The sequence below is a fragment of the Hyla sarda genome, chromosome 11, assembly GCF_029499605.1.
Source record: "Hyla sarda isolate aHylSar1 chromosome 11, aHylSar1.hap1, whole genome shotgun sequence".
Lineage (NCBI taxonomy): Eukaryota > Metazoa > Chordata > Amphibia > Anura > Hylidae > Hyla > Hyla sarda.
In genome coordinates this window covers 84,290,301-84,315,411 of record NC_079199.1, presented here as the reverse complement: position 1 = coordinate 84,315,411, position 25,111 = coordinate 84,290,301, and the positions used below count along the sequence as shown (strand labels likewise).

Here is a 25,111-nt window from a genome sequence, read left to right as displayed (position 1 = left end):
TTCTGTCTAACTGCTCTCTGATGAGTCACGTCCCGGGAGCTGTGCAGCTCCTATGGGGATATTCTCCCATCATGCACAGCTCCCGGGACGTGACATCATCATTGAGCAGTTAGACAGAAAACTTCAGAAGCTAATAACTATTGGAAGGATTAAGATTTTTTAATAGAAGTAATTTACAAATCTTTATAACTTTCCGGAGCCAGTTGAGATATATATATATATATATATATATATATATAAAAAGGTTTTGCCTGGAATACCCCTTTAAGCATCCTGGTTAGAGAAAACACTGGCTAAGACTCTAGCTATCCAAACTGTGCTATTGTAAAACTACAACCCCCAGCATGTTATCTGGACAGTTGTTAGGTGTGGGTTGTAGTATTACAGTAACTGGAGGCACCCTGGTTAAAAAAACAGTTGCTAAGACTCTAGGAATCCAAACTGTGGACCTCCAGATATTGCAAAACTACAACTCCCAGCATGCCCGGACAGCCAACGGCTGTCCGGGCATGCTGGGAGTTGTAGTTTTGCAACATTCACAGTTTGGAGCCACTGACCTAGTGCTGGGCGGTATGACCTAAAATGTATATCATGGTATTTTTCTAAATTATGGCGGCTTCATGGTATTTAACGGTATTTCGGGTGGGCTCCTCAGTATAGTGTCAGGTGGTCGGGGGTCCTCACCATGGTACCCGGGGTCTCGGTCAGGCCGCCCGGTAACTCTCCTCCCTGTCTCCGCAGTTCTGCTCGTGTTTTCTAATAGTTGGGGGTCCTCACCATGGTACCCGGGGTCTCGGTCAGGCCGCCCGGTAACTCTCCTCCATGTCTCCTCAGTTCTGCTTGAGTTTTCCGCGCCCGCCGGGAGTTGTAGTCCCCTCCCAGCTCCTCACAGTCAGTTCAGTGCGGCTCGGACTACACTTCCCAGAGACGCTGTGCAGCCGGACGTTTCTCTACTCCATTACGCATTGGAGTCGGTTGCTATGGAAACGGTATTGCGGTATGTGAAAAATTCATATAAAAAAAAAAAACACACCGGTATTCATTATGTATACCGCCCAGTACTAGTCTGACCTGCAGGGGGCACAGCATCTGTAGACATGTACAGTGCATGTTATTTCCTCCTGTGTATAAGGAGGGGACCCATTTAAACATTTGATTCGGAATAAACTCTTATTCAGGGCCGGTCACCATGTCACTGTGTTTGACTGAGTAGCCTCCCACCTTCTAGAAAGGCGCTGATATTCCCAGCAATAAATGTTATTGATGTCATGTCTCCATCTCCTACAGACAAGTGTGGTCAGCATGGTGTACACCCAGTCGGAGATCCTGCAGAAGGAGGTCTACCTTTTTGAGCGCATCGACTCGGCCAATCGGGAGAGCATGAAGCACCTGAAGGCCATATGTTTCCTCAGGCCCACCAAGGTAATGATGGTGGGCGCACTGGGAAATGGATCAGAGAGAGCTTGTTATTAACAGGCCCTGGGACACAGGAGAGATATAGGTTGAACTTGATGGCCTTCTTCCAACCTTCTGTACTATGTTATGGTTCTTAGAAGGAGAGGAAGAAAAAAGAGAAGACTGTATTAAAGGGGTATTCCAACGAGAAAAAAAAATCATATCAACTGACTCCAGTAAGTTAAACAGATTTGTAAATTACTTCTATGGAAAAAAAAAAATCTTAATCCTACCAGTACTTATCAGCTGCTGAAGTTGTGTAGTTCTTTTCTGTCTGACCACAGTGCTCTCTGCTGACACCTCTGTCCATGTCAGGAACTGTCCAGAGTAGCAGCAAATCCCCATAGTAAACTTCTCTTGCTCTGGACAGTTCCTGAGACAGACAGAGGTGTCAGCAGAGAGCACTGTGGTCAAACAGTAAAGAGCAACTGGACTTCAGCAACTGATAAGTACTGGAAGGATTAAGATTTTTCAATAGAAGTAATTTACAAATCTGTTTACATTTCTGGAGCCATTTGATAAGAAAAAAAAATTAGTTTTTCACCGGAGTACCCCTTTAACAATAATCAGTACAGTGGGAGGGGGGACAGTCTATGGGCACACAGTGCTTTCGCCATGATATGTCAGAACATCTAATTGATGTTATGGCTGAGTAGAGGTAGTAAGTGGATATTTCCATGAGGAAACAAAATCCAGAATACCCCTTTAAATTTATAAGTTGTATAGTTATATGGGCTTTGAGTAGTTGTCTTACCATTATGCTGTTGGGATCTATACTTGTGAAGGGCCTTGTTACGTCTTCTTAATTGGTGGACCCATCATCTTCTAAGAGGGTGACCTTGCCTCCTCCTTCCAAGATGGTAGTCTCTTCATATCTAAACCTATTACAGTGATCCCTCAACATACGATGGTAATCCGTTCTAAATGAACCATCCTTTGTTGAAGCCATCGTATGTTGAGGGATCCGTGCAATGGAAAGAATAGGAAGTTATACTCACCTGTCACCGCTGCCCTGAATGTCGCCATCCATCGCTGTTGCCATGTCCCCAGGGTGTCCCCGATGCTCCAGATGTCTCTGCTTCCTCGGGATTCGGGATCCTCGCTCTCCGTCGCTGCCATCATGTCACTACGTACGCCGCTCCTATTGGATGACGGGACGGCGTGCGCAGCGACGTGATGACGACGGAGAGCGACGGCGATGCAGGGGATCCCGAAGAGGAGGCTCCGGAGCCCCGAGGACAGGTAAGTGATCGTCACCGCAGCACACAGGGCACCGTAAACTGCTATCCGGTGGCAGCTGAAGCAGTCTGCGCTGCCGGATAGCCATTTATGCGATGGCCCCGACATACAAAAGCATTGTATGTTGATCCTGCCTTCAACATGCGATGGCCTCTGAGAGGCCATTGTATGTTGAAATGATCGTAGGTCGGGGGGGGGGGGGGTCACTGTATACTGTAGTCGTGGTTGTGTCCATTACAATAAAGGGTGTGTCTTTTTGCATTCATGCTGCCTGAACCATGAGTCATTAGGGCGGTTCCTGATGGCTTCTTGTTCTCCCACCAGCCTTGATTGATAGATCTCTCTTTACCCAAACAGGGAGAAATCTATGGATCAAGGCTGGTGGGGCAGGGAGAAGCCACAGTGGACCACCCCAATGACTCAGGGTTCAGGCAGCATGAAAGAGAGAGCAGGTTCCCTTTAAAGGGCATATCCACACTCCCCATTCTCTCTACCTGCACGGAATGGGTAGAATGGAGATCAAGTCCAGAGGAGGGACCCACATCTATTAGAGATTTATGGCATATACTGGGGATATAGTAGAATAAAGTGCTCTCTAACAGTAATGGTCCGCCAGCACTTCCAGACACATGGATATGTGTAAAACACAAACTTGTTTTCCATCATTATTAAAAACATCAAGGTGCAAAAATAGATAAAAACAAGAACCGACGCGTTTCGGCTATGTAGCCTATTTCTAGGTCTGCTCAAGCTTTATTACAACCTCCTGACTGTCCTCGAGCAGCTGGTGAGGGTCCTCATTATTGACTCTGAAGAAAGCGACGCGGGCATGACATAATGCCCTCTCCAAAGGTAAACGTGTCACCATAAGAATACAATGTGCCTCTGAATAAGCAGCTGATTTCATTTGGTCGCACTAGATTTGCTAAATCCCCCTCTAATACTGTTTTATGTCACTTTAAAAGGAAAACGTTGAATACTTGATCAAGGAGCTGCGAAGGCCAAAGTACAGCGTCTATTTCCTGTGTAAGTATATTACAAAGGATCAGAAGGATCAGCTTAAATCAGAAGGTATGGAAGCCAACGTAAATGTTTGGCCGCTATGGGGAACACTCAAGTTTTACCTGTTGGCTTATTATTGATAAGGTTCAGCATCTACAGAGCCTTGCATTTAGTTTTTTTTAACCCCCTCCCTCCTTGGACTTTTTGCCCATTTGCTGGTATTACAGACTGGAGTTCAAATAGACTTCTACCCTTTGAACACAACATGGATAGTACTTTTGAATTTAGTGCAAAATACATTTTGTTACTACACAATAATGAGAACAAAAAAGTTATTTTGGATGCATCTCTCCCCCCCCCCCCCCTTGAGTTAAGTCTTTTTTTTAGGGTATGTCTCTTCCAGCTTTGCACATCTAGAGATGGAAATGTTTGCCCGTTCTTGGCAAAAAAAGAAAACCAAAAGCTGGAGCTCGGATGGGATGGAGAGGTCTGTGAACGGCCATTTTCAGGTCTTGCCATAGATTCCCAATTTGATTCAGGTCTGGGCTGTGACGGGGCCATTTTAGGACATTTACATGATTTGATCTAATCCGTTCCATTGTAACTTTGGGTATATGTTTAGGATTATTTGTCCAGCTCTAAGATGAACCTCTGTCCCAGCCTTAAAGGGGTGCTGCACTGCTCAGTGCTTGGAACAAACTGTTCCGAACGTTGAGCCGGCGCCGGGAGCTTGTGACGTCATAGCCCGGCCCCCTCTTGATGTCACGTCCCGCCCCCTCAATGCAAGTCTATCGGAGGGGGCGTGACGGCTGTCACGCCCCCTCCCATAGATTTGCTTTGAGGGGGTGGGGCGTGATGCCATGAGGAGGTGGGGCTATGAAGAGCTCCTTACGAGCTCCTGGCGCCCAAACGTTGAGCAGCGGAGTACCCCTTTAAGTGGCATTAAATAAATTCTAATCTGTGGTTATACTATGACAAAATGTAGAAATCTCCAAGGAGGGTGAATATGTATGAAAGGCACTGTACCTGGGAAACAAGGACACAAGTTATCTTTTAGTCATCCTGAGTTGCATTGCGTACATCTTGCTGCAGAATAGTGAGTGCAGCTCTGGGGTATGATACAGACTGTAACTTAGGGTAAGAAATGTACATTCTCCTTGACTTCACCAGCAGAATAGTTAGTGCATCTCTCCAACAAAATACATGATGTAACTCAGAATCATTACAGGATAAGAAATGTAACGTATAGGGCAGTTTTATATGTGCATTCACCGAACCCCTCTTAATTGGAAAAATAAAATATGATTTTTTCAAATTCAAAACATAGGAGGTATATATTTATACATAGGTGCACAAAATGAACAAAACCATTAAAGGGGTATTCCAGGCAAAAACTTTTTTTTATATATCAACTGGCTCTGGAAAGTTAAACAGATTTGTAAATTACTTCTATTAAAAAATCTTAATCCTTCCAATAGTTATTAGCTTCTGAAGTTGAGTTGCTGTTTTCTGTCTAACTGCTTTCTGATGACTCACGTCCCGGGAGCTGTGCAGCTCCTATGGGAATATTCTCCCATCATGCACAGCTCCCGGGACGTGACATCATCATTGAGCAGTTAGACAGAAAACTTCAGAAGCTAATAACTATTGGAAGGATTTCGATTTTTTAATAGAAGTAATTTACAAATCTGTTTAACTTTCCGGAGCCAGTTGATATATAAAAAAAAGTTTTTGCCTGGAATACCCCTTTAAGACACATTAGGCGCAGGCAGTGTTCCCCCACACATTAGGCGCAGGCAGTGTTCCCCCACAGACATACAGCCTCCAGCCTTATACAGTGTATGGCTGGAGGCTGTATGCCTGTGTATTGCCCACTTCAGTGCTCCGACCATTGCTCCGGCTATAGCAGTAGGTCCCGGGACCAGTGGTCGGAGCACCAAAGATGATGCGCCGCTGGTCACTTACCAAGCTGGCCAGCGTGTCTTCCTCCTTCTCCATCCTCCGGTCCTCGTCCCGGCGTGTGCTATCTCCCAGCGGCCCATGCGTTTTTAAGCTTAACGCAGGACCGCAGAGAGTTAACGGGGGCATCCCTGTGTCCCGAAAACATCTTTCGGGACACAGGGATGTCCTGAATAGTGATGGGGGGGGAATTGCCCCGTCGCTACAGGATGGGCAAACTCCGGCTCTGCTCGGGGCCCCAAGCAATTGCTTGGTTTGCCTGTCCTGTTGCGATGGGCCTGGAGTCGGGTGCGTGTCTTGACCTCCGCCGAACCCGCGAGACTGTCTCACCGAACCCCTGGGGTTCGATCGAACCCAGGTTAAGAACCACTGGTATAGACACAGTAATTCAGATTACTTTGATATATAAAGTGAATTTATAGAATGGTTTTGCTATTTACAAGCATCCAGAAAGACTTGCGGTGCATTGAATAATTGCAGAGCTGTCACAAAATTATTATAGCAAAGGAAGGTTGTAATTCTGTGTTTTTTAATTTCAGATTTTAGCAATGTGATCAGCAAGAGTGATGTGAAATCTCTGGCCGAGGCAGACGAACAGGAGGTGGTGTCAGAAGTGCAGGTAAGTGTACACCTTTACCTATTGTCCATGGGCTGCTCTGTGTGCAGAATCTCATCCATTCTACCTGCACAAATCTGCTGTGACTTACCGATAGGCTGGCTTCACACCTGCCATTTTGGTCAGAGTTGCGCACGTTTCCATTATAGTTTTTCTCCGTGTCTTTTTTGCTTCTGAACAAACATTTTATGTTGCGGCCCTGTGCTAAAATATAATAACAATCTAATCCTCCCCCTTCATTTTGCACTCAACACCCCATAATGAGACAGTGAAAACTGAATATTACCAATCTTTCTAATTTATTAAAAAGAAAAAACAAATAATTTCACATGTGCATTAGTATTCAGACCCTCTGTTACAACACTTGAAATGTGTTAAATTCAGCTGATTGGACAGGATTTAGAAAGACAAAGCCCTGTCTATAAAAAGCCTCACAGCTGATAATGTATATCAGAGCAAAAACCAAGCCATGAGAAGGAAAGAACTGCCTGTAGGGCTCAGAGACAGGATTGTGTGGAGGAACAGATCTAATAGAGGGAACACAAAGAGAGAAAGCACAGTGGCCACCATAATGGAAGAAGTTTAAAGCAACCAGGACTCTTCCTAGAGATGGCAACATCACTAAACTAAGTTATCAAGGGAGAAGGACCTTGGTAAGAGAGGTGACCAAGAACCCAATGGTCTCTCTGACTGAGCTTCAATGATCCTGTGTGCAGAAGGTTAAAGGGGTATTCAGGCTTTATACATCTTATCCCCTATCCAAAAGACGTCACACCCCCTCCCATAGACATGAATAGAAGGGGCGTGGTGTGACCTCACTAGGGGGTGTGGCCGGGACATCTCATCCCTGTCTTAGAGGCAGTGCCTGGCACAGAATGCCGGGGGCTGCACCGAGATTGCAGGGGTCCCCAGTGGCGGGACCCCTGCGATCATACATCTTATCCCCGCCCACATGGATTTAGGAAATAGTGCACCTAAAAGACTCTCAGACTGTGAGGAACAAGATTCTCTCATCTGATGAAAACAAGATTTAGCTTTTTGGCCTCAACTCTAAGCGTCATGTCTGGAGGAAACCAGGCACTGTTCATCATTTGCCTATACTATCCCTACAGTAAAGCATGGTGGAGGCAACATCATGCTGTGCGGGGTGTTTTTGGTTGGCTGGGACTGGTAGACCAATCAGTGTTGAGGGAAAGCCGAATGGAGCAGAGTACAGAGAAGTTCTTAATAAAAACCTGATCCTCAACCGTCCAACAAGACAATGACCCAGATGTGCTTCATCAAAGTTCTCAGTAAAGGGTCTGAATACTTATGTACTGTATGTTAATAAATTAGCAAAGATTTGTAACATTCTGTTTTCACTTTGTCATTATGGAGTATTAAAGGATTACTCCCCTGGAAGACTTTTTATTTATTTATTTATTTATTATTTTTTTTCAAATCAATTGGTGCCGTAAAATTTAACAGATTTCTAAATTACTTCTATTAGAGATGAGCGAACTTACAGTAAATTCGATTCGTCACGAACTTCTCGGCTCGGCAGTTGATGACTTTTCCTGCATAAATTAGTTCAGCTTTCAGATGCTCCGGTGGGCTGGAAAAGGTGGATACAGTCCTAGGAAAGAGTCTCCTAGGACTGTATCCACCTTTTCCAGCCCACCGGAGCACCTGAAAGCTGAACTAATTTATGCAGGATAAGTCATCAACTGCCGAGCCGAGAAGTTTGTGACGAATCGAATTTACTGTAAATTCACTCATCTCTAACTTCTATTTAAAAATCTTAATCCTTCCAGTACTTATCAGCTTCTATTTGCTTTTATTTTTGAATTTCCTTTCTGTCTGACCACAGTGCTCTCTGCTGACATCTCTGTTTGTTTTAGTAACTGTCCAGAGTAGGAGCAAATCCCTATAACAAACCTATCCTGCTCCAGACAGTTCATAAAATGGACAGAGGTGTCAGCAGAGAGCACTGTGGTCAGACTGAAAAGGAAATTAAAAAAGAAAAGAACTTCCTGTGGAGCAAATAGAAGCTGATAAATACTATATCAAGCTTTTTATATTCCTTAACAGGAGCTAAGCTGATACCAGGGAACACTACCTGAAAAGGTTGTGTAATGAGCTGCTTTGCATATTCTCCTACCCAGAATGCCTGCGGAGTGCTAAATGGCCTAACCTGAATCTCCGTTACCCCTGAAGAGGTGTCCTCTCCCTGAGGAAAGTACTGACCCCGTTTAAAGCCTCAGGCCTCTCACCACAGCCAAGCCAGATCACCCTGCTCTGTACTGACGAGGGGCAAAAAACCCGAAACAGCTGTCTGCAGATGGGTCGAAACTTCCCTTTTGGGGAGTAGTCTGGCTTGGCATATATCCCGTTCAGCTTTTTATATTCCAGGGAACACTACCTGAAAAGGTTGTGTAATGAGCTGCTTTGCATATTCATATATATATATATATATATATATATATATATATATATATATATATATATATATATACATATACACTGTTCAACTTCCTGGCACCATTTGATTTAAAAAAAAAAATAGATAAATAAAAAGTTTTCCAGGGGAGTACCCTTTTAAGTGCAGAATTATGGGAATTATTTTATTTTTTTAAGCACAAGGCCGCAACATGACAAAAAGTGAAAGAAGATAAAGGACCTGATTTTTCCAAATTCATTGTATCTGAGACTCCTAGTAGTTCTATACTAAAGATTTTATCACCTAGTATTACTACTGAAACTCATAGTGTATATGGATGCTTGTCTAGGTGTTTCCCTTTGTACTATACTTTAAGGATGTATGTTTTCTTTTATGTGGACATTTTGTTCACTGCATATTGCCTTGTTCAAAATATATATATGTATATATATATATATATATGTATGTGTGTGTGTGTGTGTGTGTGTGTATATATATATATATATATATATATATATATATATATATATATATATATATATATTAATATATATAATTTTTTTTTTTTTTTTTTACTTTTTTTTCAGGAGTTTTATGGAGATTACATTGCTGTGAATCCCCACGTCTTTTCTTTAAACATAGTAGGCTGCTATCAGGTAAGATAACCAGATGTGTCTCATAGGCTTTGGGAAGTATTAGTCAAAGTGTTTGGGTGCTGTGTGAGTCCTCTTTGTGCTCCTCACTGGTTATAGAGGCTCATTGATGGTCAGGTCAGAGGGCACCATTTGGCAAACATTAATTAAATTTCTGCTTCTTAGCAATGAAGGAATACACTTGGAGCTGACTGGGATAGAGGGAACAGGAGTCACGGCACTTCAAGTAGGGAACTTATATTCTGACCAAGATGCAACGCGTTTCACTGCGCATGCGCAGCGAAATGCGTTGCATCTTGGTCAGAATATAAGTTACCTACTTGAAGTGCCGTGACTCCTGTTCCCTCTATCCCAGTCAGCACCAAGTGTATTTTTGTGATTTCTCGCAGCCTCACTCCATTGCTATCCAATACATCAGGAAGGCTGCAGATGTGAGATCGAGCAATTATACACACTTTCCATTGTTGTGTATGCAAGTACACAACCTGTAGCGGTAAGCGACAGCTTACCCCTCCCCAGCTCATCATTGTACTAGTGATACTCCACTATGGAGCGCCTTCGCTTATCTCTCTAGATTTTTGCTTCTTATGAATTGGGATCTTCCTAGAAGTAGTGATTTTCTGAAGTGTACATGTGAATAGTAGACAGCTCAAAGAAATAAAGGGAACACTAAGATAACACATCCTAGATCTGAATGAATGAACTAATCGTATGAAATACTTTCGTCTTTACATAGTTGAATGCGCTGACAACAAAATCACACAAAAATTATCAATGGAAATCAAATTTATCAACCCATGGAGGTCTGGATATGGAGTCACACTCAAAATCACAGGGGAAAACCGCACTACAGGCTGATCCAACTTTATGTAATGTCCTTAAAACAAGTCACAATGAGGCTCAGTAGTGTGTGTGTGGCCTCCACGTGCCGGTATGACCTCCCTACAACGCCTGGGCATGCTCCTGATGAGGTGGCGGATGGTCTCCTGAGGGATGTCCTCCCAGACCTGGACTAAAGCATCCGCCAACTCCTGGACAGTCTGTGGCGCAACGTGGCGTTGGTGGATGGAGCGAGACATGATGTCCCAGATGTGCTCAATTGGATTCAGGTCTGGGGAACGGGCGGGCCAGTCCATAGCATCAATGCCTTCCTCTTGCAGGAACTGCTGACACTCCAGCCACATGAGGTCTAGCATTGTCTTGCATTAGGAGGAACCCAGGGCCAACCGCACCAGCATATGGTCTCACAAGGGGTCTGAGGATCTCATCTCTGTACCTATTGGCAGTCAGGCTACCTCTGGCAAGCACATGGAGGGCTGTGCGGCCCCCCAAAGAAATGCCACCCCACACCATTACTGACCCACCGCCAAACTGGTCATGCTGGAGGATGTTGCAGGCAGCAGAACGTTCTCCACAGCATCTCCAGACTCTGTCACATGTGCTCAGTGTGAACCTGCTTTTATCTGTGAAGAGCACCGGGCACCAGTGGCGAATTTGCCAATCTTGGTTTTCTCTGGCAAATGCCAAATGTCCTGCACTGTGTTGGGCTGTAAGCACAACTCCCACCTGTACACGTCGGGCCCTCATACCACCCTCATGGAGTCTGTTTCTGACCGTTTGAGTGGACACATGCACATTTGTGGCCTGCTGGAGGTCATTTTGCAGGGCTCTGGCAGTGCTCCACCTGCTCCTCCTTGCACAAAGGCGAATGTAGCGGTCCTGCTGCTGGGTTGTTTCCCTCCTACGGCCTTCTCCATGTCTCCTGATGTACTGGCCTGTCTCCTGGTAGCGCCTCCACACTAAGTTGACAGACACAGCAAACCTTCTTGCCACAGCTCGCATTGATGTGCCATCCTGGATGAGCTGCACTACCTGAGCCACTTGTGTGGGTTGGAGACTCTGTCTCATGCTACCACTAGAGTGAAAGCACCGCCAGCATTAAAAAGTGACCAAAACATCAGCCAGGAAGCATAGGAACTGAGAAGTGGTCTGTGGTCACCACCTGCAGAACCACTCCTTTATTGAGGGTGTCTTGCTAGTTGCCTATAATTTCCACCTGTTGTCTGTTCCATTTCAGTGTGATTTCACAGAAGTGTCATTGACTTGGAGTTACATTGTGTTGTTTAAGTGTTCCCTTTATGTTTTTGAGCAGTGTATATTGGTCACAGCAATTTATACTGGCAGCAAAAAAAGCAGAACTGATCATATGTTCTAGAGACAGAGCTGCCAGTGTGTTATTCGGAGGTGACATTTAAAGATGTGTGATGCACACAGCTTGAGGTGTATTCGTGTTTTTATCAGCAGAATGTTTATGGCAGCCTGTACTCTGCGGTTGGTTTACCTAATCTTAAACAGTTGATCTCTAATACAAAGATCTGCACTACTTATAACAGGCTCGGTCTGAAAGCAATTGCTACAGATTTGCCCTTTTAATCCCTTGTTGCCGCTCAACTGGATCTTCACCAATACTGTCTTTAGATGTAGGCGTTAAAGGGGTACTCGGGTGGAATTTTTTTTTATTTTAAATCAGCTGGGGCCAGAAAGTTAAACAAATTTGTAAATTACTCACCGCTCAGCGGAGACAGCTCGGTGTAGGAATCCGGTAACGGGCAGCTGGATCACAGCATCAGCGCAGGTGTAGTGGCGCTCGGCCTCCGAGCGCCACTACGCCTGCGCTGATGCTGTGATCCAGCTACCCGTTACCGTATTCCTACACAGAGCTGTCTCCACTGAGCGGTGAGTGCACGTACGTTCTCTTTTCTCTGTACAAATTTGATACTTCATGCTTTCGTATGTGCACCCCGCAGAAGATGCGACTATAGGTCGCCGACACTGCTGCATCCAAACCAAGGTGAAGCTGCTTCTTGTGTGCCCTCTCCTCTCTCGTCTCATTACTACTTTAGATTTGTAAATTACTTCTATTAAAAAAAAATCTTAATCCTTCCAGTACTTATGCACTGCTGTATACATAGTTACATAGTTAGTACGGTCGAAAAAAGACATATGTCCATCAAGTTCAACCAGGGAATTAAGGGGTAGGGGTGTGGCGCGATATTGGGGAAGGGATGGGATTTTATATTTCTTCATAAGCATTAATGTTATTTTGTTCCAGGAATGTATCTAATCCTGTTTTAAAGCTGTTAATTTTTCCTGCTGTGACCAGTTCCTGAGGTAGACTGTTCCATAAGTTCACAGTTCTCATGGTAAAGAAGGCGTGTCGCCCCTTGAGACTAAACTTTTTCTTCTCCAGACGGAGGGAGTGCCCCCTCGTCCTTTGGGGGGGTTTAACCTGGAACAGTTTTTCTCCATATTTTGTGTATGGTCCATTAATATACTTATATACGTTTATCATATCCCCCCTTAAACGTCTCTTCTCAAGACTAAACAATTGTAACTCCTTTAATCGCTCCTCATAGCTAAGATGTTCCATGCCCCATATTAGTTTAGTCGCGCGTCTCTGCACCCTTTCCAACTCCGCAGTGTCCCTTTTATGGACAGGTGCCCAAAACTGAACAGCATATTCCAGGTGAGGCCGTACCAATGCTTTATAAAGGGGGAGTATTATGTCCCTGTCCCTTGAGTCCATGCCTCTTTTGATACATGACAATATCCTGCCGGCTTTGGAAGCAACAGCCTGACATTGTGCTATTCTGTAGTCTGTGATCTACAAGTACACCCAGATCCTTCTCTACCAGTGACTCTGCCAGTTTAATCCCCCCTAAGACATACGACGCATGCAGGTTATTAGTACCCAGATGCATAACTTTACATTTATCCACATTGAACCTCATTTGCCAAGTGGATGCCCAGACACTTAGTCTATCCAAGTCATCTTGTAACTTATGCACATCCTCTATAGACTGTACCGTGCTACAAAGCTTGATGTCATCTGCAAAGATAGAAACAGAGCTGTTAATACCATCCTCTATATCATTGATAAATAAATTAAACAGCAGCGGGCCCAGTACTGAACCTTGGGGTACACCACTAATAACCGGGGACCAATCAGAGTACGAATCATTGACCACCACTCTCTACAGAGAAGATTCTTTTTTTTTTATTTATTTATTTTTAATTAATTTTCTGTCTGACCACAGTGCTCTCTGCTGACACCTCTGTCCATGTCAGGAACTGTCCGGAGCAGGATAGGTTTGCTATAGGGATTTGCTCCTTCTCTGGACAGTTCCTGACATGGACAGAGGTGTCAGCAGAGAGCACTGTGGTCAGACAGAAAAAAAATTCAAAAAGAAAAGAACTTACTCTGTAGTATACAGCAGCTGATAAGTACTGGAAGTATTAAGATCTTTTTAATAGAAGTAATTTACAAATCTGTTTAACTTTCTGGCACCGGTTGATTTAAAATTGTTTTCCACCGGAGTACCCCTTTACCTTGAATTTTCTACTTGAGTTCATAGATGTTCGTCTTCTAGTAATGTCTCTATTCCAGGGTAGGAACTGGGATCCTGTCCAACTGTCTAGAACCACACAAGGACTGACCGCTCTGCTCCTCTCCCTGAAGAAATGTCCCATGATCCGCTACCAGCTCTCTTCAGAAATGGCTAAAAGACTGGCAGAAGGAGTCAAGGTGGTGCAAGTCACTGACCGCTGATCTTGTTCAGATTTATATTTTATATTCGCTTATTTATTTTTGTCCATTATATTTCCAGCAAGTCATTACTAAAGAGTATGAACTGTTTGATTTCCGACGCACAGAGGTGCCCCCTTTACTTCTCATCCTGGACCGCTCTGATGATGCCATCACACCTCTACTCAACCAGGTGCACTTATTTTTTTTGTTATTTTGAAAAATACAAGTGAGTAGAAATAATAATAATACATTGCATGCATTTCTATGTGCCCAATTCTCCATTCACTTATACTTGAGGGATCTGTGACATGGCCTGAAGGCTTGCATATAATAGTTTTGGCGACAGATCATAGTTGTCTTAGCCCAGTCTGTCTTACAGACCTCAGTGTACAGAGCCCTGCTTGTCCTCGGTGTACAGAGCCCTGCTTGTCCTCGGTGTACAGAGCCCTGCTTGTCCTCGGTGTACAGAGCCCTGCTTGTCCTCGGTGTACAGAGCCCTGCTTGTCTTCGGTGCGCAGGGCCCCGCTTGTCCTCGGTGCGCAGGGCCCCTCTTGTCCTCGGTGCGCAGGGCCCCGCTTGTCCTCGGTGCGCAGGGCCCCGCTTGTCCTCGGTGCGCAGGGCCCCGCTTGTCCTCGGTGCGCAGGGCCCCGCTTGTCCTCGGTGCGCAGGGCCCCGCTTGTCCTCGGTGCGCAGGGCCCCGCTTGTCCTCGGTGCGCAGGGCCCCGCTTGTCCTCGGTGCGCAGGGCCCCGCTTGTCCTCGGTGCGCAGGGCCCCGCTTGTCCTCGGTGCGCAGGGCCCCGCTTGTCCTCGGTGCGCAGGGCCCCGCTTGTCCTCGGTGCGCAGGGCCCCGCTTGTCCTCGGTGCGCAGGGCCCCGCTTGTCCTCGGTGCGCAGGGCCCCGCTTGTCCTCGGTGCGCAGGGCCCTGCAATTTTTTTTGTTTTAAACCAATGTACTGTATATTACAAATATACATATAATGTTATTTCCTACATTATTTAAAACATTTTTGTTAATGACAGGTACGCTGTTATGACTATATCCTGGAAACGTAACTTTAAACATTATTCGATGTCCTTAGTTTAACTGTTGCATTATTTTTACTTGTACTATGAATTTTTTTTTGCTTTAACAGTGGACCTACCAGGCTATGGTCCATGAGTTACTCGGCATCAACAACAACCGTATTGACCTGTCTCGTGTGCCTGGAATCAGCAAGGATCTAAAGGAGGTTGTTCTATCTGCAGAGAATGATGAGTTCTATGCTAATGTAAGTAAAAAACAAACAGAACTCCCCCTTCCCTGCAGCTTACAATCTGTCTAACCACTTAGGGGGCATTCACACCACGTTTTTGCAGTACAGTTCCCGTATATGTTTTCAATGTGAAAACCGTACGGAACCGTATTGAAAACCGTATGCATTGACTCTCCATTGAAAACCGTATGCCAAACGATGCATCCGTTTTGCATCATGTACGGTTTTGTCCGTTTTTTTTTTGTTTTTTTTCTCGTACGCAAAACCGTAGCCTACCACAGTTTTTGGTCTGGGTGAAAAACCTTATCAATCCGTATTGGGAGTCAATAGTAACCGTACAGAACCGTATGTGCCTACAGTTCCATCTGGCTTTCACCATTCGGTTTTTGACTTTTGCACAATTTTTTTTTCTTTCTTGGAATTTCAATCCAACAAGTGAAACTTTATTCATAATGGAGGGAAAAGTTAAAAACGTATACGTTTTTTTTTTTTTCTTAAAAAACGGTCGTAACTGGACATTTTCCAAACCGTATACGGGTTAAAATTTGTGCACATTTTGATACAGTTTAGTCTGGTTTTGAGGAATCCGTTTTTCATCAAAAACCTGATACGGGAACTGTATTGCAAAAACGTGGTGTGAACCCAGCCTTAGATGCCGTAGTCAGCACTGAATACATTAGTAATACATAAGTAAACCTCTTCATTACCAGTCATTGCAGCAGTGTATGGGCTGTATTCTGTAGCTGACTGCACCATCACAAACCTGTATTAGTAGTATAGTGCCACACAAAGCCTTTTTTTTGTAGTACTATATTACAGTGCCAGTACAGTCTATTCCTGCGGTACTGTAATAGCACAGTGCTCTATGTGAAGTCTTTTTCCACAGTGTCCTGTGTCAAATCTGTTGCTGCAGCACTGTAATATTACAGTACTATGTGTTAAAGCATTAATGTCATTCAAATACATTTTTGACATGTTGCACAAACATGTCAAAAGTTAAAATTAGTCAGGGTCTCAGTGTGGAGACCCCCCTCTGATTTTTTAAATGGCGAAATGACACGAGGGGCATGTGCTTCACTCCTTGTCTCGGTGCTTAGTCTGACTAATTGCAGGAGACTGGCTCCATTATAGTCTAGGGAGTGTGACTCTTGCATAGAGTGCCAAGCCAGGGAGTGAAGCATGCTGCCAGATGCTTTACCCGGCTATATGTAATGATCACAGGGGATCATAGGCACCGACTAATCTAAACTTTTGAGTTGTGTGAAATTGAATTACCGTATTTATCGGCGTATAACACGCACTTTTAAATCTTAAATTTAAGGCAAAAAGTCTGCCTGCGTGTTATACGCCGATAAATCTTCTGGTCTCTGATTTAAAGCGGCCGCAGCAGCGTCTGCTTGTTAAGTATTAGCAGCACGGCCGCAGCCACAGTGACCAGCGGCGTCTCCTCCCCGCTCTGGAAAACTGTCACTTGTTTTCTCCCGCACTATCCACAGGTACTGGTGTGGTGGATAGTGCGGGAGACGCTGATTAAGATGAGCCCTACCTTGTCTGGATCTGCCCTACCTTTTAAAGAGCGTCTCCTGCACTATCCACCACACCAGTACCTGTGGATAGTGCGGGAGAAAACAAGTGACAGTTTTACTTTTCATTTTTCTTACCTCCCCCTCCCTCATCATTCCCCCTTTTCCCTGCTTTTTATAGCTGCGCTTTGGCAGGTCAGGCGGGGGGGTCTTGCGGGGTCAGTGAAGCAGATGAGTGACATCCTCTCCCGGCTTCTCTGTGCAGCATCAGTGATGTCACTTTTAATTTCCTGTAGTCGCAGCCGAAAAGTGACATCACTGATGCTGCGCAGAGGAGCCGGGAGAGGACGTCACTCATCTGCTTCACTGACCCCGCAGCCTGCAAGACAGCCGAAGCGCAGCCAGGTAAGGAAAATAAAAAAGAAACTATGAAAAGCAGGGAAAAGGGGGAATGATGAGGGAGGGGAAGAATAGCATACAGTGGTCTTCAACCTGCGGACCTCCAGATGTTGCAAAACTACAACTCTCAGCAAACTACAACTCCCAGCCGTTGGCCGTCCGGGCATGCTGGGAGTTGTAGTTTTGCAACCTCTGGAGGTCCGCAAGTTGAAGACCACTGGCATAGGAGGAACATGATGGGGGGGATGATGAGACAGGGGGAAATGATGGGGGGGGCATGATGAGATAGGTTGGGGGGGGTGATTGGGGGGATGATGAGACGGGGAAATGATGAGGGGGGAATGATGGGGGACATGATGAGACGGTGGGGGGATGATGAGGGGGGAATGATGGGGGACATGATGAGACAGGGTGGGGGGGATGATGAAGGGGGAATGATGGGGGACATGATGAGACAGGGTGGGGGGGGATGATGAGACAGGGGGAAATGATGGGGGGCATGATGAGACAGGTTGGGGGGATGATGAGACCGGGTAGGGGGATGAGGGGGAATGATGGGGGACATGAGACAGGGTGGGGGGATGATGGGGGACATGAGACAGGGTGGGGGGATGATGAGGGGGGAATGATGGGGGACATGAGACAGGGTGGGGGGATGATGAGGGGGGAATGATGGGGGGATGATGAGGGGGGGAATGATGGGGGGATGATGAGACGGGGAAATGTTGAGGGGGGAATGATGGGGGGGGCATGATGAGATAGGGTGGGGGGATGATGGGGGACATGATGAGACAGGGTGGGGGGGGATGATGAAGGGAGAATGATGGGGGACATGATGAGACAGGGTGGGGGGGATGATGAGACGGGGAAATGATGAGGGGGGCATGATGAGACGGGGAAATGATGGTGGGGGGAGGCACTAAAGGCTTAATGTCTGTATGGCTAGTGGTGGTCTATGACAGGGGGAAATGATGAGACATGGGGGGTGGCGATGAGAGGGGTAAATGTGGCACAGGGACTGATAAAAGGGAAGGAATGATGTGGCACTGGAGGGGACGGGACAAAACTAAGGTGCAGAAGAAAACAAAGTTGGGGGGATGATGTAGCATTTAGTTGGGGGATGATGTGGCATTTTTTTTTAACTTAAATTTCCCTGTTATAATGGGGGTGCGTGTTATACGCCGATAAATACTGTACTTTAACTCTTTTTTTTTTTTTTTTTTTTTTTTTTTTTTTTAAGTCTGATTTCACAGTACTGTAGTAGTACAGGGATGTGCTTGCAGGGGTTAAATACTGAATAGGTCAGTGCAAATTGCTCTCAGTTCCTTTTCAGGCTGAACATGATGTACTCCAACTTTTCTTCTTAAACAATGTCTCTGTCTGACCAAAACACTAGCCTCCAAGATCTGATTCTTACTTGTCTCCAAGGAACTGTACTAAGGCTGCATTCACACTGCCGTCTAGGCCCGTCCCGTTCTTCTCCCGTAAAAAAAAAAGGGACTTTAAAAACAAAAACGGACAATAACGGATGCAAACGGATGTTATCCGTTTGCATCCGTTATTGTTCAGTTAATAAACAAATAAAAAGCAGATGACATTAACCCCTTAACAACCACTGGCGAAAATAGCGTATTATTTGGTCAGTTTTATATACCATAAAAAATGAATAAAAAGCAATCAAAAAGTCAGATCAAAACAAAAATGGTACCGATAAAAACTTCTGATCACTGCACAAAAAATGAGCCCCATACCGCCCCGTACGTGGAAAAATAAGAAGATAACAATTTTAAATGTATTAATTTTCCTGCATGCAGTTTATGACTTTTTCCAGAATTACGACAAAATCAAACCCATATAAGTAGGGTATCATCATATGGACCTACAGAATAAAGATAAGGTGTCATTTTTACCGAAAAATTTACTGCATAGAAACAAAAAGCCCCCAAAATGGCGTTTTTTCTTCAACTTTGTCGCACAATGATTTTTTTTTTTCGTTTCGCTGTAGATTTTTGGGTAAAATGACTGACGTTATTACAAAGTAGAATTGGTGGTGCAAAAAAAAAGCCATCATATGGATTTTTAGGTGCAAATTTGGAAGGGTTATGATTTTTAAAATGTAAGGAGAAAAAAAAAAAAACGGAAGTGCAAAAACTGAAAAACGCTTGGTCCTTGAGGGGTTAAAGGCTCATCCATTTTCCCTAGACTTCAATGTTAAATTTACTGTATCAGTTTTTTTTCTTCCGTTTTTTTTGACGGGGGAGAAAATACTGCATGCACCGTCTTTTTTTTTTTTTTTCTTGTGAAAATAACTGAAATGAGCGCAGACGGGTGCAAACGGATGTGAAAGAATTGTAAAAACAAATCCCATTGACATTAATGGGATTATATTACAACTGTTTGTAATCCATTTTACAAGCAGCAACAACGGAACCTAAACGGGGGGGGGGGGGAAACGGGGACAAATGGCCGTGTGAACGCACCCTAAGATCACTCTCTCCTTTTTGCAGAACATGTATTTGAATTTTGGAGAGATTGGGACCAACATTAAGAACTTGATGGAAGATTTCCAGAGGAAGAAACCTAAAGAACAGCAGAAGCTGGAGTCCATCAACGATATGAAGGTAAAAGATCTTCTAGCTTAGTAATCATTCTCACTACAAAGCTAGACATTCACAGTGTAGAACAGTGTTTCCCAACCAGGGTGCCTCCAGCTGTTGCAAACTACACCTTCCAGCCAAAGGCTGTCCGGGCATGCTGGAAATTGTAGTTTTGCAACAGCTGGAGGCCTGCTGGTTGGGAAACATAGGTATATACCAAGAGACCAGCACCTGGCACAAGTGATGTGATGTATAGTCAGAAGATTACATCGTAACTGACAGCAGGAGCTAGTTTCTTGTATCGTGGGACGACAGCCTTCCTGAGAGTGTCCCACCTAAGCCAGTGATTGGCTAAGACAGTGTTTCCCGACCAGGGCGCCTTCAACTGTTGCCAAACTACAACTCCCAGCATGCCCGGACAGCCTTCGGCTGCCCGGGCATGCTGGGAGTTGTAGTTTGGCAACAGCTGGAGGCATGCTGGTTGGGAAACACTGCACTACAAAATCTGTTCCATTCAGGAGTCTAGAGTAGTAGCCTTCGGCTGCCCGGGCATGCAGGGAGTCGTAGTTTTACAACAGCTGGAGGCACCCTGGTTGGGAAACACTGGGCTAAGCAGCAATGTGGCGTATTGAGAATCGGTGGAGCGGGGGGATGTAAGTAATTGTTTGTGTAGACAGCCAGGGCAACCTTCTGCATGAGTACCCCTTTTAAAGGGGTACTCCGGTGGAAAACATTTATTTTTATTTGTTTGTTTGTTTTTTTAAATCAACTGGTGCCAGAAAGTTAAACAGATTTGTAAATTACTTCTATGAAAAAAATCTTTACCCTTCCAGTACTTTTTACCAGCTGTATGCTACTGAGGAAATTCTTTTCTTTTTTGAATTTCTTTTCTGTGTGACCACAGTGCTCTCTGCTGACACCTCTGCCCGTGTCAGGAACTGTCCAGAGCAGCATAAGTTTGTTATGGGGATTTTCTCCTGCTCTGGACAGTTCCTGATACAGGTGTCAGCAGAGAGCACTGTGGACAAGACAAGTAAGAAAATTAAAAAGAAAAGAATTTCCTCTGTAGTATACAGCTGGTAAAAAGTACTGGAAGGGTAAAGATTTTTTTAATAGAAGTAATTTACAAATCTGTTTAACTTTCTGGCACCAGTTGATTTAAAAAAATAAATAAATAAATAGAAAATCCACCGGAGTACCCCTTTAATTTAGAGCATTTGGGGAAATTTATCATGGTGTGTGATACCGTTTTCCATGCGATTTATTTGATGTGACTGGGACTAATTTATACAAGTCCCACGGCCTTTCATGAATTGTGTGCAGAAGCATTAGTAATAATTAGAGATGAGCGAACTTACAGTAAATTCGATTCGTCACGAACTTCTCGGCTCTGCAGTTGATGACTTTTCCTGCGTAAATTAGTTCAGCCTTCAGGTGCTCCGGTGGGCTGGAAAAGGTGCATACAGTCCTAGGAAAGAGTCTCCTAGGACTGTATCCACCTTTTCCAGCCCACCGGAGCACCGGAAAGCTGAACTAATTTATGCAGCAAAAGTAATCAACTGACGAACCGAGAAGTTTGTGACGAATCGAATTTACTGTAAGTTCGCTCATCTCTAGTAATAATGATGACTGGAAATATTGTGTAGTATAGCCACTTTTACCGTGTGGTCAGACTTGGTGACAATGTGTTTATATGGTCCATTATGCATAAATTAGGGACTGTTTACAAAAGTTGCAAATGATCAATCAATACAGTACACATATACAGTGGTGTGTAAATATTCATCTATGTTAAGTCTCAAAAGAATTTGCCGCAAGAAAAATTTAACACACAAAAAAAGGCGATAAAGACTGATAAATGTCCCACTTGTTTCTAGTAATAGCTGTGCCTTCTAATATTCTACCACTAGATGGCATGACATCCCACTTTTTTATTTTTATTTTATTTTTTTATGGCACACATCAACCTCTCAGCATAGAAGTCAGGCCCCTTTCACACTACAGGTATCATCCTGTAAAAACCTCCGTTATTACTCCCCGCAAAAAGTCCTGAAAACAGACGTCAAAAAATCCCATTCATATCAATGTGATTTTTTTGACCATCCTTATGCATCAGGTATGTCCGTTTTTACTCATGTACGTTATTTTTGCCGGCACAAAAGACGGTGCATGCACTCCTTTTTGGTCCGGTAAAAATAACGGTGGAAAAAACGGCCGTTAAAATTTAACATTGAAGTCTATGGAAAACGGATGTTCAAAAAAAACATCCATTATCATCCGTTATTGTCCGTTATTTTTTTTTTTTTTTTTTTTTGAGCATGCTCAGTACAGCTTCACAAAAAAAACATTCAAAACCTGATAAAAAAAAAAAAAATATATATATATATATATATAATATATATATATATATATATATATATATATATATATATATGTGGATTTAAGGCTACGTTCACACTGCCGGCTGTCTCAGTCTCTTAGGATCGAGAAAAGCCGGAGAAAAAATTATTTTTCTCCATTTTTTTTTCTCTCTAAAAATAACGGCTGCTATTGAATACAATGGGGTCCACCGGGACCCGTTATTTGCTGGTTTGCTCCGGCAAAATGCAAAAAATAAATAAAAAGAGGGAGTTTGACAGCCGAATTTGCCGGAGCATACCAGCAGTGTGCAAGGGGCCTAACTGGTAATAACGGATGGTAACGGATGATAACTGATGAATATCATTTTAAGAAAAAAAAACATTAAAAATAATCAGTTATCATCAGTTATTACCAGTTGTAACTGCTTCTGTTTTTTTTCCATCCGATATTGTAAAATAACGGCAGTAAAAAAGCAGAATGATACCTGTAGTGTGAAAGGGGCCTAAGATGTTAAAATAATTTTTTTTATTGTAATATATTATATATACTTTACACTAGTTGGCTTTTTTTTTCCCCCCCACCAAGTAGCTTTTATTGTTTCTTTTAGTTTTTGAAGCAGTCATTGGGTGGTTTCTTGCAAAGGCGCTTGTTTGCATTAAAATAAATAGCAATTCCTCTGGCAGCTGGAATAAGCTTAGTAGATATATTAGAAAATCACTGCCCTGACTACTCTATAATTTGAGGTGGGTTCAGAGATGAAGCTACGACAAATCTTCAGGAAAAAAAAAACCATAATCCCCTAAACACAAAGACAGTATTTAACAATACACATATATAGGGTTTAGCTGCGCAGTGTAGACATAAAGCTTTCTAGTGAGTGACACCATGTACAGGCCATGTAGATCATTAGATCCCTCTCAGGCTGGATTCACACCATGTACAGGCCATGTAGATCATTAGATCCCTTTCAGGCTGGATTCACACCATGTACAGGCCATGTAGATCATTAGATCCCTCTCAGGCTGGATTCACACCATGTACAGGCCATGTAGATCATTAGATCCCTCTCAGGCTGGATTCACACCATGTACAGGCCATATAGATCATTAGATCCCTCTCAGTATTGTTTATTGAGGCTCCACTGTCATCTTGATCCAACACCGTGGTTCAGTCCTGCACAATAGTACAGATGGTCCTTGTGATCCTAAGCGTATGTTCACACTGAGGAATTGGAGAGGCATTTCCACGAGTAAGGGTGCGTTCACACGCGCGGGTTTTCCGCTGCGTATTTGAAAGTGGGCAGGCTTTTCTTGGCTGTCCGCAGCAGATTTTCCGCTGCGGAAAATCCGCCACTGTCCCTACTGACTTCAATGGGGCTTGCGGCAAATTTTCTGCAGTGTATATTCCGCCGCGGAAAATCGGCGGCGGACAGCCGAGAAGAGCCCGCCCCCTTTCAAATACGTAGCGGAAAACCCGCAAAAAAATCCACGCGTGTGAGCGTACCCTTATTCCGCTTGCTTATTCCTCTCCAATTCATTCACCAGTCCCATAACCCATTTGGCCCTGATTTACTAAGAGCGTCGGGTTATTTTCAGTGTTTGTTTTTTTTCCCCCGATTTTTTTTTTTTCTCACACGTATTTATCAATGTTTTGCACATTTCGGGAAAATTCTGTTGCACGATATTAAATTCTGTCACACAGGAAAAATAATAAGCAAATAAATAAAGCAAGGTAACTCTACACCAGGACGTAACTTTACATACATGGTCGATGATGGGTAAACAAACGAGGTTAAAAAAAAAAAAATGAAACGAAAGGAAAGCCAAGATTTAACCAAAAAATAAAAAATATTTTAATATAAAAACCTACTAAGGGGACAAAGTAACACGATTTAAAAAAAAAAAAAAAACACTTTTTAACAGATTCCCCACACCTCAAGGCAGTCGGGTTTTCAAGTTCAGTATTTCACTTTTTTTCTGGTGGCTTTTTAAATACAACAGTCGGGTTTTCAAGAAAATGTTAGGAACACGCCCCTAATTATGCAAACCACGCCCCTTTTAGTCGGGTTAAAAAAAATACTCAGAGTAATTAGAAAACCGTCGGGTTTTTACCACTAAAATGTGTCGCAGAGGACGTGTGACACAAATTGTGTCCCATAACCAGATTTAAGAGTCGGGATCATGTTAGTAAATCAGGGCCATTGATTTTAATTGAATTCCGTTCCACATGAAGAATGAACATGTTCGTTCTTCATTTGGAATCCGTGTCTAAATTCCCATAGACCGCAATGTTAACTTTATTCTTCCGCCGAACGCGCGGAATTTGTGTGCAAAAAAAAAAAAAAAAAAGGGTTATTCTAATTGGTGGTTGTTGTCCAGCAAAAAAAAAAAAAAAAAAAAGTTTCCTACTATATTCCACGCAAATTCTGCGCGGAAAAAAGGAAAATTCTGCAGTGGAATTTTTAAGCGAGAATTCCTCGCCAATTCCTCACCATGTCGTCATCAGACCAGACATTACCACCTTTGAACAGACTTATGTTTTTTTTTTTCCCAGGCTTTTGTAGAAAACTACCCTCAGTTCAAGAAAATGTCCGGCCATGTGTCCAAACATGTGACTGTGGTAGGGGAGCTGTCACGGCTGGTGAGTGAGCGCCATCTAATGGAGGTGTCTGAAGTGGAACAGGAGTTGGCCTGTCAGAATGACCATTCCAATGCTCTACAGGTGAGGTCACACGTTTAAAGGAACACCTATAATTGACCCACGTTCCCACATAGTTGTGATTGGTTATATGGAGTGGTTATGAAGCGGAGCCTGCTCTGTATGCTGCATGTGTGACTATAAACCAGATGTCAGGATCAGAGTCTAAACCCCCTAAGGTGCCATGGTCACTAGTTTATACACTTGAACAAAAACAAGAGTCCATAAAGTTCAACCTATAACTCTATTGTGTTGATCCAGAGGAAGGCAAAAAAAAAACTAGGGATGTCCCGAAACCGATACTAGTATCGGGGCCAATACCAGGTATTTGAATGGTATCGGGGACTCGTC

At 43.8% G+C, this 25,111-nt stretch overlaps 1 protein-coding gene across 1 annotated transcript in view; it reads left to right on the top strand.

The window, feature by feature from the left end:
- Positions 1-25,111, top strand: part of VPS45 (vacuolar protein sorting 45 homolog) — a 51,976-nt gene that overhangs the window by 1,344 nt on the left and 25,521 nt on the right. Inside the window, exons 2-10 of the mRNA XM_056546407.1 lie at positions 1,288-1,422; positions 3,660-3,720; positions 6,195-6,274; positions 9,278-9,346; positions 13,791-13,928; positions 14,011-14,121; positions 15,064-15,198; positions 19,613-19,726; positions 24,617-24,784. Of these exons, the coding sequence (XP_056402382.1) occupies positions 1,288-1,422; positions 3,660-3,720; positions 6,195-6,274; positions 9,278-9,346; positions 13,791-13,928; positions 14,011-14,121; positions 15,064-15,198; positions 19,613-19,726; positions 24,617-24,784 (1,011 nt within the window). The remainder of the gene's footprint in view (positions 1-1,287; positions 1,423-3,659; positions 3,721-6,194; positions 6,275-9,277; positions 9,347-13,790; positions 13,929-14,010; positions 14,122-15,063; positions 15,199-19,612; positions 19,727-24,616; positions 24,785-25,111) is intronic.